The sequence below is a fragment of the Brienomyrus brachyistius genome, chromosome 12 (genome assembly GCF_023856365.1).
Source record: "Brienomyrus brachyistius isolate T26 chromosome 12, BBRACH_0.4, whole genome shotgun sequence".
Taxonomy (NCBI): domain Eukaryota; kingdom Metazoa; phylum Chordata; class Actinopteri; order Osteoglossiformes; family Mormyridae; genus Brienomyrus; species Brienomyrus brachyistius.
Window position 1 is genome coordinate 5,631,391 of NC_064544.1, and position 14,816 is coordinate 5,646,206.

The 14,816-nt window shown below is 48.7% G+C and overlaps 1 protein-coding gene across 6 annotated transcripts in view; it reads right to left on the reverse strand.

The window, feature by feature from the left end:
* Positions 1 to 14,816, reverse strand: part of LOC125704918 (type II inositol 3,4-bisphosphate 4-phosphatase-like) — a 143,651-nt gene that overhangs the window by 18,034 nt on the left and 110,801 nt on the right. For all 6 annotated transcript variants that reach the window (XM_048971067.1, XM_048971066.1, XM_048971068.1 and 3 more), the window contains 4 exons: positions 14,309 to 14,439; positions 10,307 to 10,411; positions 6,995 to 7,103; positions 730 to 913 (listed from right to left, as the gene is read on the reverse strand). In XM_048971067.1, the coding sequence (XP_048827024.1) occupies positions 730 to 913; positions 6,995 to 7,103; positions 10,307 to 10,411; positions 14,309 to 14,439 (529 nt within the window). The remainder of the gene's footprint in view (positions 1 to 729; positions 914 to 6,994; positions 7,104 to 10,306; positions 10,412 to 14,308; positions 14,440 to 14,816) is intronic.

Sequence of the window (14,816 nt, forward strand, 5' to 3'; positions counted from 1 at the left end):
ATGACAAGAACAAACATGTCTGATCCAGGACCGGCAGCTTCTGAGAGGAAACACTCAAGTGGCCGTTCTGTTAGGGTAACCGAAACAGCCGTACAGAAGGTACCACTACCAAAAGTGCAAGGGGGGAACTTTTTCGGTACTTCGGTACTTTGGGGTGGAGCTAGAAACGCTTTCTTTGTCGATTGGTTATGCAAGTAGCCTGCTGAGATGGCAGAGTCTGTCTCCCTGCTTTCTGTGTCCTTAGAAATCGCAGGCAAACCATAAGAGGGTGGCCAGACTAATCAGCCAAGTCGACCGGCTGCCATTGCGCTCTGGAGCAGCAGATGTGACATCGCGATTTCGCCAGCGCATCACCGCTGCTTTTATTTAGGTCTTCCGCTAATCGCTAATCCAACATCGCCAAATCGCTAATCCCTTGGCTGCTGCGCTTCATTGTTGTCTCTAAAGCTACTCAGACTTAATAACATGGCTTGGACTTACGTGTCGTCTGGACTTGTATTCATGCTATGAATCACGAGGAGTGTGAGGACAGCAAGGGTTGATGCAGCAGCGATGCAACAGACTGTTGGCTGGTGGCTAATATGGCTAATGGCTGTTAGCTGGTGGCTAACAACGCTAACGACTAATCGTCTCTAAAGGACAGTGCGCTGTGTTGGTGCGGTGAGAGGTGGCCTTCTCCCGAGGAGCTCCACAATGCGAACCGGCCAAGGCGGGAGTCTGAGGCCTTACCGTGTCGCAGAGCGTTTTGAGAGTTTCCTTTAGGCTCTCTGCAGATCGCTGTCGGGCAGCCTGCATCAGCTGGTCAGCCAGGCTGGAGATCAGGGGCTGTAGCTGACTGATGCTGGCCAGGACCCCCCGAGCCTTGGCTGTGTCCTCAGGGGAGAAGTAGATGCACTGGTACGTGGTGCTGAAGCTACATCGTCAGGAGACAGCACAGTGAGGGCTGGACCGCGGCCGCCACTAACATGCACACTACATCAAACAAACGCTCGTCTGACTACGGATGACACGGTCAAGTTATTTAACCTGTGGCAGCAATTCAGTTCATACTCTCAGTGATAAGACGTACTTGACTTTAGTTCAACTGCAATAATTCTTAGCTGGCCATGATAGTAGACTGGTGTTGAGGAGCAGGAGAATTAAGGGCTGAAATTGAAGAAACTCAAGCCTAATAAACAGAAGCCTGATGAAGATTGTTATGAGAAACAGAAGCTTGCGCAGGAAAGGCCAGCACTGCCCCACTGCCACAGGCTGACACAACGTCTAGTACTTAGTGCAGTTACTGTTTGTGGCCAACAGGGGGCCCCTGTGCAAACACTGCCACTGATATCAGGGGTTATGAGAAACAAGAGCTTCTTCAAGATTTCCTGTGAGCTCTTTGAAGGCGGAGAATTTACACTAAATAAAATGGCGCGTACACGAGGACAGACCGTGTTCCACGCGAAACGAAACACAACAAACGGGTCGCCTTCCTTGTGAGGCTTTGCGTGGTTCAAGCTCCGGTCAGATAAGGAAGCCTCATTATTTTTTCATCTGTTGTGATAGAAACAAGTATCTTTTGGCAGCGCTGTGACCGAACCCTCTGAACACGAGATAAATCTACAAGAGTTTGTCTCCTTGCAAAACAAACTTCAGACCTCAGAGAAACGGATGGCGGTGAAGATGCTCCGTGATTAAGAGAAGCTTAATGAGATTATGGCCAGTGCGCTGTGGGGGAGGCGTCTGCAGGGTTCCGTTAGAAGCAGGTGAAAAATGGAGGCATTTTGGAAGCGGATCCAGGTCTGTGACTGCCTCTGCATGGTACCGTTATCAATCTGCCTGCTCCACACCCCCCAGCACCTCGGAGGGGCTGTTTGCAGGGGGTGGGGGCTTCACGCTGGGATTAATGAGTCCCAGCGGGACCGACCCGGCCCGAGACGAGCCTCAGGAGCCAGCTTGGGCAGGAGGTAAACAGCAGGGAGCAGGGTGCTTAACGGTGCCAGTGAGCCAATAAAACGCTGCCGTCACAGACAGAGAAACAGGCAACACCCATTATTTTCCTGGGATTTCAACCAGGGGTGGGTTTGCTGTTCCCAGGGTCCCGCTCAAAAACTCACTAAATAATTAGCTAGCAAGTATCTCATAAATAAGGAATGTGTTTAATTTTTAGTGTAGTGACTGTTTGTGGTCAACAGGGGGCCCCCACGTAACACCTGCTTTATGGCCCCAAAATATTACTCTGTTACACTATTAGAGTCACACACAGAAACCATGGATTTTGCAGCATGAGCATGTTTAGGTAGAGGAGGACACCTTGAGGAATATTGTAGCATTATCTGAAGTGCCGTGTGGTGAGAGTACCTCAGTCTGATGTCTGCTCAAGCATGCAGTCATGAATTACAGATATAATGAATGATTCATTTATATTTTAAAATCCCAAAAGCACTCAATGTGATGGAACTGGTACATAATATCATCTATCTTTAAATAAATGGTTTTATTAGCAGATTGAGAGAAAGAACAACATGCCTCTGGGCTAATTTTGCAGTTGCTGTTTCTGTCTGGGGCGGCATGGTGGTGCAGTGGTTAGGGTGCGGGGACGGCATGCTGGTGCAGTGGTTAGGGTGCGGGGGGCGGCATGCTGGTGCAGTGGTTAGGGTGCGGGGGCGGCATGGTGGTGCAGTGGTTAGGGTGCGGGGGCGGCATGCTGGTGCAGTGGTTAGGGTGCGGGGGCGGCATGGTGGTGCAGTGGTTAGGGTGCGGGGGCGGCATGGTGGTGCAGTGGTTAGGGTGCGGGGCGGCATGGTGGTGCAGTGGTTAGGGTGCGGGGGCGGCGTGGTGGTGCAGTGGTTAGGGTGCGGGGGCGGCGTGGTGGTGCAGTGGTTAGGGTGAGGGGGCGGCATGGTGGTGCAGTGGTTAGGGTGCGGGGGCGGCGTGGTGGTGCAGTGGTTAGGGTGCGGGGGCGGCGTGGTGGTGCAGTGGTTAGGGTGAGGGGGCGGCATGGTGGTGCAGTGGTTAGGGTGCGGGGGCGGCGTGGTGGTGCAGTGGTTAGGGTGCGGGGGGCGGCGTGGTGGTGCAGTGGTTAGGGTGAGGGGGCGGCATGGTGGTGCAGTGGTTAGGGTGAGGGGGCGGCATGGTGGTGCAGTGGTTAGGGTGCGGGGGCGGCGTGGTGGTGCAGTGGTTAGGGTGCGGGGGCGGCGTGGTGGTGCAGTGGTTAGGGTGAGGGGGCGGCGTGGTGGTGCAGTGGTTAGGGTGCGGGGGCGGCGTGGTGGTGCAGTGGTTAGGGTGAGGGGGCGGCATGGTGGTGCAGTGGTTAGGGTGCGGGGGCGGCATGGTGGTGCAGTGGTTAGGGTGCGGGGGCGGCGTGGTGGTGCAGTGGTTAGGGTGCGGGGGCGGCGTGGTGGTGCAGTGGTTAGGGTGCGGGGGCGGCGTGGTGGTGCAGTGGTTAGGGTGAGGGGGCGGCATGGTGGTGCAGTGGTTAGGGTGAGGGGGCGGCATGGTGGTGCAGTGGTTAGGGTGCGGGGGCGGCGTGGTGGTGCAGTGGTTAGGGTGCGGGGGCGGCATGGTGGTGCAGTGGTTAGCACTGTTGCCTCACACCCCTGGGACCCGGGTTTGAGTCTCTGCCTGGGTCACATGTGTGTGGAGTTTGCATGTTCTCCCCATGTCGTTGTGGGGTTTCCTCCGGGTTCTCCGGTTTCCCCCCACAGTCCAAAAACATGCTGAGGCTAATTGGAGTTGCTAAATTGCATTGGTGTGCATATGTGAGTGACTGGTGCGTGAGTGTGCTCTGACCTCCCTCCTGGGTTGTTCCCTGCTTCATGCCCATTGCTTCCGGGATAGGTTCCGGACCCCCCGCGACCCAGAAGGATAAGCGGTTTGGAAAATGGATGGATGGATGGATGGATGATTTATTAGGTCTCATCATCATCTTTGCACCAATGGTCCTGATGGGGGCGCTGGTGGCAGCAGGTCAGACCTCTCGTTCCAGGACCGTAGACTTCAGCTCATTCTGAAGCATCCCCAGTCATTCCCAAGGCAGCTGGGAGATAACATCAATCCAGTGTGTCCCACAGTAGGTCTTCCCTGGGGCCTCCATCCAGATATTTCCCTGTACAACCTTCTACATGCCATCTGATCCCTGTTTAAATACCGAAAACCAGTGCAGAGGTAATTCCACCGCCTTCCTTGCAACCTTGAAGGGACGTGTCAGTCACGTCCCCTTGACAGCAGCCAATGCTCTCCGACCATCTCCACATCATTTCATCTACTTCTGGAGGATTTCCACTATGGAACTAATTTAATATATGAGAAATAGTATCTGGGATCCCTTGGAATGATTATATGCGTAGCCTGCAGCAGAAGAGAGCCGATGTCTTATTTAACATGAAAGCGGCTTTTACTTCACACAGTTGGGGGAAACCCCAGCCAAGGAGAGACTACTGAGGCTCTGGGCCAGTCAGCCAATGGAGAGCCCAACCAAAGAAAAGGCTTCTAGCACGCTTCCAGTCCACTGATGCTTCCTTCCACATTCTTCCTCTCACAGCAGACCCAACCGAAGTACGCGAGCAGGATGTGTGCCCTCCGCCAGCACTACTTCGCCATAATTCCCCCAAACGCTTACGGATATAGCAACATGGCAGGGGTTAAGCAGAATGGGTGGCACCAACGCACATGGCCACAGAAGCCACCGCAGGGGGTCCCTGTGCCCCCCCCCAGTGCCGTCCCCTCTGACTGAGCCCTTTATAGAGGAGCCTGGACTGACCCATTATTTAAGCCATACGCTCAACCAATTCGCCTTAGCTGAGAAATATGCTGCCTGTAATAGGGAACAAGATATCTGCCATTTAAAATGGGTTGCTTCTAAAAACTCAGTTATCTGTGTTATAATTTAAGTAATGACTGGTTTGCTAAATAATTAACCCCACATTAATACGTGTCAGCAAAAGGCGTTTGTCCCATTTACTGTATCGCAGACAAAGGAGGAAAAAAAACGAACTAATGAATATTGGACTTAGTTTAAATGGATGCAGGTATACAGTAGTTTGTTCAGTTTGAGAGGAATGAAGCGGATGAACGTTCTCAGACATCTATTCAGCAAGCAGCTCAATCTAGGCTAATTAACGTAAGTACTCTCATCTGAACATAAGCAAATGTACAACGCGGGCTACTCTGATCTGTTAAATCGGTTTCTGTTCTGAAGAAGAAGAAGCAGGAGATGATGATGGTGATGACGGTGATGATGATGGTGATGATGATGGTGATGATGATGGTGATGACAATGGTGACGGTGATGATGATGGTGATGACGATGGTGACGGTGATGATGATGGTGATGGTGACGGTGATGATGATGGTGATGGTGACGGTGATGATGATGGTGATGGTGATGGTGATGGTGACGGTGATGATGATGGTGATGGTGACGGTGATGGTGATGGTGATGGTGATGGTGATGATGATGGTGATGGTGATGGTGACGGTGATGATGATGGTGACGGTGATGGTGATGGTGATGATGATGGTGACGGTGATGGTGATGATGATGGTGATGATGATGGTGATGGTGACGGTGATGATGATGGTGATGATGATGGTGATGATGATGGTGACGGTGATGATGATGATGATGGTGATGGTGATGATGATGGTGATGGTGATGGTGACGGTGATGATGATGGTGACGGTGATGATGATGGTGATGGTGACGGTGATGATGATGGTGATGGTGACGGTGATGGTGATGATGATGGTGATGATGATGGTGACGGTGATGATGATGGTGATGATGATGGTGATGGTGATGGTGATGATGATGGTGATGATGATGGTGACGGTGATGGTGATGATGATGGTGATGATGATGGTGACGGTGATGGTGATGATGATGGTGATGATGATGGTGATGGTGATGATGATGGTGATGATGATGGTGATGGTGATGATTATGCTGGGGGAGTCTACACCTCCCACAATCCCTGAACGAACATTAACGAAGCCTCACAAAGTCTGCGTCTACGAAAGGCCTCCAGACCCCAAGGAAACAAATTTTTTATTCTGTGCTTCCTTTTTGAGGATTTTGGAATTTTAATAATATATTCTATATAAGGCTTTGATTGGTACTGATTGGGCTATGAATCGCACATGCATTTGTTCAGTTATGGTTTTTTATATTTAAACTCAAAGTTAAAGTTTTCATTTGCACTGTACAACAAGAGTGAAAGGCCTCTTCTGACAGGGGGGTCCGGCTGTGCTGTATACATCCATCCATCCATCCATCCATTTTCCAAACCGCTTATCCTACTGGGTCGCGGGGGGTCCGGAGCCTATCCCGGAAGCAACTAGCGACTGTGGGGGGAAAACCGGAGGAAACCGCACGACGACATGGGGAGAACATGCAAACTCCACACACATGTGACCCAGGCGGAGACTCGAACCCGGGTCCCAGAGGTGTGAGGCAAGAGTGCTAATCACTGCACCACCATGCCGCCCCCGTGCTGTATACAGTACATAGATATATTTTACCTAGTATAATATATTTTCTAAGTATACAATAATTTCATAAAATATATACGAAATATAAAAGTGTAAGTATTAAAAAATATGGCATGATATAAAATATTTTTGGTGCCACTTTACAATAAGGCCACCCATATAAAGAGTTCAGGAATTGTTTATAAGCAGGTTATTAATTAGGTTGTAACACTATGATTAATAGACTATTTAAGTTATAACAGTTTTCTTTTTCTTGATGAGTTACTACCAGTTACAAGTGACAAAAGGGAGCCATATTGCAAAGTGGTACCATATTTTTTATTTATTTTCTGGATATTTGGTGTTTCCTGATTATTAATTTTGGTGCAGTATGGCTTTATATCATCCAGTTATGATCTAACCAAGGTGCAGTGAATGGCTGTCTATGTGTAACGCAATTGAGCTCTAGGCAATTCTACACAATAATCAAACACACTCGACATGAAGGTGTAGGAGCTGGAGCGGGCCTGTCACAGGTACTCACCTCTTCTTCTCAGCTTCAAACCTGCCCAGCTGTCTGCGGAGACCCCCGTTCTTAAAGCCCAGGGAATGTGCAGCCGGGGCGCCCACCGTGATGATGTCATACGCCGTCTCTATGGCAGCAGGAAGCAGGGCGCCGTTACGGTAACCAGCCGAAAGGCCAGGGGTGGGCAGCCCTGACCCCGGAGTGCCGGTGTTATGATCCTGTTACCTGGGGTCAAGTGGGTTGATGCACCAATTTGTATGTATTCTTGCATATGTGTGGTGATGGCAGATTCGTCAATTTTATAAAAGTGAAATAACACAGTAAATATTCGGAATTGTCCAGGCACGTACTTCAGGTTACGTAAAATATGTACTTCAAGAGCAATCTTTTCTCATAAGGGACTCAACTTTACATTCATAGGCTGCTACATCACCTTTACAACTGCATGCATGTTTGTCATATTTTACAAGCGTGTTGGACAAGTCCTTTTCTTCATTAGCATGCATCTTTCATTTATCTGGCGAATCTGCATCCGTCCCCAGCAAAAATAAGTGACTGCATGCCGTGTGAACGAAGCTTGTTCCTGCTTAATTCAACAGCTTTTCTATCCTATCTGATGAATTGATATCTGCTGAGATCAAGTGAGGTTCACCAGGCAGGATGGAAAACCTGGATACCAGCAATCCAGGATCAGGGTGCCCCTGTGTTCGGCCCTCCTCCGGTCACCTCCTCCGTGACAGATGCTCCGCTACATTCTAAAATTTCTCCTCCAGTGTTCAGACATCAGCAGCCCCCTAAGATCCATCTGCCTGCTTTCAAGCAGCTTAGGTCCTGCTAGCTCTTCCTAGATCAGTGTTATTCCTTAGAACAGTGTTTCTCACACCAGTCTTCGGGACCCCCCCCCCCCCCCAGACAGTTCTCTCTTTCCCTGGGAGTTGGGAGGGAGCAAAAACGTGGACCGTCTGGGGGTCTCTGAGGGCTGCTTTGAGAAACACTGCCTTAGAAATCAGAGCTCTGTTCAAGGTAAATTAATGCAATTAATACAATTTCTGCACAAAGACCACAGGAACAGCATCCAAGCCTGGTCCTTGGATGCATTTCACACCCCCAGTGAGCCATTTTTGCATATTTAATTGAAACAACAATAACAATGTTTAAGTCGATATCAGCTTCCAGATTAACGAGCAAAAGCGATCTTTAAATATCGATAAGGGCTCCCTGGAGACGGCGTGAGCTCGCAGTCATTTTAAAGACAAGCACTGCATCTGCTATCATGCTCAGTTCTGAACAGGCTTTCATCGATTTCTCCATCAGCCGGAAAACCCACAGGCTCAGCCCCCCATCGCTGGAGGCCTGGTGCCGAGCCCCACGCCGGGCGCTGTTTGACAGCAGGCAATAATCTGTGAATGCCGAATGTGGCCGCTACCACGGCAACCCTCTCCCACACCTTAGCGACTCTGTTCGCTATTATCTTTCATTAATGATTTCCAATTCTCCTTGTCCCCTCGGTGCGGAACATTGAAGTCTCTGACTGGTTTTGCCGCGGCGGTATGACAAAGGCAAGCGGAGGATAAACTAACTGTCACTGACAGTCAAATTGCAGTTCGCTCTCTTTGTTCCCCTTTGTCAACGTTTACCTCACGAGTGTTCGGAGCCTTTCTCCGTGAGAAGAAAGGCAACTGCCAGAGCTCAGACGATACACACAAGCCATATCTAACCAATCCCCAGGCCATCATGAAAGGAGATTAAACATTTGGTGCATTACCGCGAACAATGGTAATGGTGTGATCTTAACATTGTTTTACTTTGCATCAAGTGTCTCACATGACTGGCATTCAGACTGACAAGCTAATAAGTCCCTGTCATTAGAGAAGCATGATGGGAAATAGGAGACCGGCCTATCAGGATGCACACGAGTCTGCATCCAATCCCTCCTCCTTCCCGCTACATCCATTAGTAACACTCAATTCACTCATTCTGCATCCCATCGCATTTAGCTAGTGCATCCAAGTGTGGGTGGACTCCTCTACTTCAACCCATCAGACAATCCTTGGTCACACAACAAATAATTTACCATGATGTCATTCAATGATCCAGCTCATTCTTGCTGATGTCCATCCGGTAGCTTTCCACTGAGGAGAATTCTCTGCAGCGGACGCGTAACCAAAACTGATGATGTGGCAGTTTTGATGACGACAGCCGCTGATTCACAAACATGTCATCTAACATCACCGAAGTGGCTGCCACTCCCATACAGTGATCCCTTCTTCATCTTTAATAACTGCTCAGTAAGTGACAGCACAAAGCCAAACAGCATCCGAGTCACCTGTCAGGAAATTAAGGGAGACTGACAATTCCATTATAGTACGGACCACATGAATATACTATCTGTGAACTGCCTGCCCATGACCCACGGAAGGGTCAAACATGAACAAAATCATAAGCAGAGCGGTGTTTGCACCATGCAGTCTGAGGTAGACGATTACTCTAGGCAAAATTCGGAATACGAGAGTCAGCCTCTGATTACTCAACTACGTTTCCCTTGAGTGCTGATCGCTGCTAGGATGTTTATATACCAACAGATCTTTGTTTATAGGGAGTATGTCTACTACCAGAGCAGACACAGCTGTGTGTTTATAAGGAGTACGTGTACTGAGAGAGCATACACACTTGTTTGTTTATAGGGAGTATGTGTACTGACAGAGCATACATACTTGTTTGTTTATAGGGAGTATGTGTACTGACAGAGCATACACACCTGTTTGTTTACAGGGAGTATGTGTCCTGACAGAGCATACACACCTGTTTGTTTACAGGGAGTATGTGTACTGACAGAGCATACACACCTGTTTGTTTACAGGGAGTATGTGTACTGACAGAGCATACACACTTGTTTGTTTATAGGGAGTATGTGTACTGAGAGAGCATACACACCTGTTTGTTTATAGGGAGTATGTGTACTGACAGAGCATACACACCTGTTTGTTTATAGGGAGTATGTGTCCTGACAGAGCATACACACCTGTTTGTTTACAGGGAGTATGTGTACTGACAGAGCATACACACCTGTTTGTTTACAGGGAGTATGTGTACTGAGAGAGCATACACACCTGTTTGTTTACAGGGAGTATGTGTACTGACAGAGCATACACACCTGTTTGTTTACAGGAAGTATGTGTACTGAGAGAGCATACACACCTGTTTGTTTATAGGCAGTATGTGTACTGAGAGAGCATACACACCTGTTTGTTTACAGGGAGTATGTGTACTGACAGAGCATACACACCTGTTTGTTTATAGGGAGTATGTGTACTGACAGAGCATACACACCTGTTTGTTTCGGGCTGGTAACCTGCATCCTCTGCGTGTGCAGGTTTATGGGGATGAACTCCAGGTATTTCTCAGCCTTACAGCAGCTGGGCTTGAATGAAGTTCCTGAGGGAACATGAACGTTAGGATGAAATGGAACACAGAACAGATTTAGCTTCAGTGAAGGTCACCATTATGCTGAATAAGTGCAGTAACTGGGCCTTAATGCTCCATGGTGACTGAGGAAGCCCAGCATCACGCTTCAGCTTTCAGCCTCTACTAACCTCCTTGGCGATGAAGCTGAAGTTCATCTTCTACATGTAAGCGAGTCTGTACCACTTTACAATAAGGCTACACATATAAATGGTTTATGAATGGTTTATTTATTGTTAATTTGGTTATTAATTAAGGTGGACAAGCTGTATACAGGATTCAGGGTGGCTGAGCTGTGCATGGGACTCAAGGTGAGGAAACTATATGGGACTCAAGGCGGACAAGCTCTGTACGGTATTCAAGGTGGGCGAGCTTTATACGGGACTCAAGGTAGGCAATCTCTATACCGCATTCAAGGCAGGCGAGCTCTATATCGCATTCAAGGTGGGAGACATCTATACAGGAATCAAGGCAGGTAAGCTCTGTACGGTATTCAAGGTGGGCGAACTCTATACCGGATTCAAGGTGGGCGGGCTCTATAATAGATTAAAGGCGGGCGAACTCTATATCAGATCAAAGGCAGGTGAGCTCTATACAGTAATCAAGGCGGGCGAGCTCTATATCAGATCAAAGGCAGGTGAGCTCTATACGGTAATGAAGGTGGGCGAGCTCTATATGGGGCTCTAGATGTTGTTGTTTGCTTTGCCATTTTTGGTTAGGTAAACATCACTAAATAACATGACAGAGTCCCAGCTAAAATCAGTAGCAGAGAAATGTCTTCACTACTATATTATGCAGCATGAACATTAATAAAAATACAAAAAAAAAAGCAGATACAGTATATGTACGAAGAATGGCTTTCAATTTCAAACAACATTATTCTTAATTTACTCAACTAATGTTACGAATAACGTTCATAAGAAGACGTCTGTTAGGGTCACAGAGAAAAAGGCTGAGGAACACCCTGGATGGGACGTCAGTCCATCACAGGGCACGTACACAGTCACACACGAGAGCCAATTTAGAAATTAGTTTTTGAAGTGTGAGAAGAAGCCTTGTGGAGTACCTGGAGGAAACCCACAGTGACATGGGAGGAACACTTCAACAGCGCAGAGGCGGGATCCTGAGCCACAGCCCTGCAAGTGTGAGGTCACCATGCCGCCTAAACGTCACACATTCCCGTTACTGTAACTTACAGGAGGTACCTTGCCCCCTGCGGCCGTTTCCACACTGAGGAGAGGAGCGTATGGGCCTGCTCTCTGCTGAGCCGTTACCACGCTGTCCGGAAATGTGAAAGAGTGAGAGAAGGAGCAGGGAGAGGAATCTGAGCATCTCAGGCTCTTCCCGAAGGAAGTGTGGACAGACATAAGGCAGAGAGCCCCGCTTTGAGCTCAGGCACTCATCACTCCATGCACAGCTGGGAGGCAGAATAATCACCATGACAACAGAGGCCAGTAAGGTGGATCAGTCAGATCAGGGTCCCATCTGCCTGCACAGGTGGCTATGGGTCATGGGGGGTGGGGGGCAGTGATCTGCATCCACACACACGCACACACACACACGCACACACACACACACACACACATGCACGCACGCACACACACACATATACTCCTGGCACGTACCACATGCTGCGCAAACAGCAAGCCCAGACAGACATGTTACTGATTAAATCAGGATGGCCAATGGAGGAGGCTCTGTATGTAGAGAACCTATACAGAATGACCAATTAAACTTTGTTCCAAATTATTTAGAGTATAGAGTATATTATTTCAATATGGAGATGTGGCTGAGGTGCCAGAGGGGTGTGCAACATGTTCAGGCTCCAATACCCCGTCTAATATGGGGTCCAGTCCCCGTCTAATATGGGGTCCAGTCCCTGGAGCAACTGTGGCTCAAGCACCCAGTGGTGACATCACTCAGCCAAGCCTGGGATTTGAACTGGAGACTTTCTATCAATGGCCTGTCATTTCAACCCACTGAGCCTACAAAATGTGATTTAGTCAAAGCAAAGCTCGAATCAGGGCCCATCAGCGCCCCATCAGCCCACATCACAATCACCAACTAAGTGGTGATTCCACTAAGCATATGGAAGTGTTCAGGCTTTTTTGAACAGCATTCATTCTTCATCTCAAACCGGAAAGTGTATTCTTATGTATTTTATGTATTTTATGCTCACATTTTGTGATTTTAGTCCATGTTTTAGTCTATGGAGCCTCTTCGGCTAGATGGCAGAAGGTACTAAAGCCTTCAGGTTTGGATTCCAGTTCAGCAGAAAACCAGTGAATTAAAAACTAATTTAAAGCAAAAAACAGAGCGACAAAACCCCAGCTAACTTACACTGATCGCTTGTAGTTAATCAATAATAAAGGTAAAACTATTCCGTCACGAAGCCAGTACACGGCTAGAGCAGACACCTACAGACACCTACAGACACATACAGACACCTACAGACACATACAGACACACACAGACACCTACAGACACATACAGACACCTACAGACACCTACAGACACCTACAGACACATACAGACACAAACAGACACATACAGACACCTACAGACACATACAGACACCTACAGACACCTACAGACACATACAGACACCTACAGACACACACAGACACCTACAGACACCTACAGACACATACAGACACCTACAGACACATACAGACACAAACAGACACATACAGACACTTACAGACACATACTGTACAGACACGCCCATCACCAGCTTCCGCTGTACAGAGCTGTTCTGTCTCGAGGCCTGAGGGTTACTACTGCACTGCCTCACCAAGCAATGTGGACATGCAGCAAAGCCCAGCTCCAGTACGGGCCTCTAAGCTGCTCTTCCATTCCGAGCGGCACTGACCATAAACATGCGACCACCTGGCTAAGGCAAGCCTCTGAGGTCTGATAGGGTCGAGGGCTAAGACACTTCCAGGGAAACTCATATGAATGGGCTCCACTGCAAGATGAAGTACAGATCCAGAGGTATGAGATGGCCTCCCGTCCAGCAGGGGGCGATGGACCAAAGAGGAGGCCCTGTGTACCATTCTGTGTACCGGGGAGCATCACACAAACACAGAAACACACTCAAGGATGCGCTCAGGGACTGCAGCCATCGTGTTCCGGAAAATCATTTGGCTATAATTGCTTCATTCTCGGTTCCACTTAAAAAGACGCTTTACTTCAAAGTTTTACTTCTCCTAACATTGTTCCTAATTAAAAAAGAAATGACATTGATTCAAAATTATATCACGTTCCCCTGTATTTCAAGCTCGTCTCGATTTCAATTAAAGCCGCATCGCTATGGAAACCTTAACATGGCTAATTAAAATGAACAGAAAACTAATCTGTCACGCTGTCCTGGCCTCTCTGGTGGAGAGAGGTGTCCTAGTGGAATGAGCTATCCTTTAATCTTGAGGCTTCCCTAATAACTCACCAATCATAGCACAGCGGTGGGCCATTTTCCACTTCTCTGTCCCCCTAGTGGTAATTTGTGAAACCACACGCAGAGACACAGGCCAGCTGACCCTCTGTCTCTCACCATCCATAAGGCACCTGCGTGTCCAGTTACGAGAGCATGCACTGCCACCATGTGTTGGGAGGCCAGATTGCAGGACCTTCTGCAGCTCAGAGCACAGTGACTCCACTGTTTGTGCGTTGACACTCTACACACCAGACCATTAAATTCTCCTCGGGTGCAGTGCCAGCTTCTCATTCCAGGCTTGACCTGACACAAACAGTGGTGGACGTCTGTTTTCTGTTAAACGCAGCGGCCTGGCGTCCGGCATTTTACATGGTTCTCCCTTTCTGAACGCTATCACCTCCCTTTGCACACCTTCAGCCGCTCCCCCGGCTGCTCACCTCCCATCTTGCTGAGCTCCGTCAGGACCTCCTGGTAGCTGCGGATGGCCTGGCCCAGGTGGCCCATCAGCTCCTTGCGCAGGTTGTCCCAGTGCGGGGAGAGCTCTCCCAGTCCCTGTAGCTCCTGTATCCTGGGAACGCGGATCGGGGTGTGAGAATCGTGGGGGGGCAGGGGGTGTAGCGGTGCAATAAGGATAAAGATGAGGTATAATCCATGTGATTACAGGGCATGTTACTGGTGACACAGGAAAATCAATAAAAGGCAGCTCACTGGCGGCTCTCAACCAGAATATTCATTTACATTTTCAGAAACAACCCATTTACATTTTTAATGCAGAAGCATTTTAATGCACAGTAAATGGCCTTAAAAGTGGAATGAAAATCCTTTTGTATGGTTACATATTTAGCCCGACACTAATATGATTCAATTAAGACCTTGATGACGGTGCTGACTGAATGCGACCAGTGGGGTGATATCGAATGCGTCCAGCCGCACATAGCCAGCGGC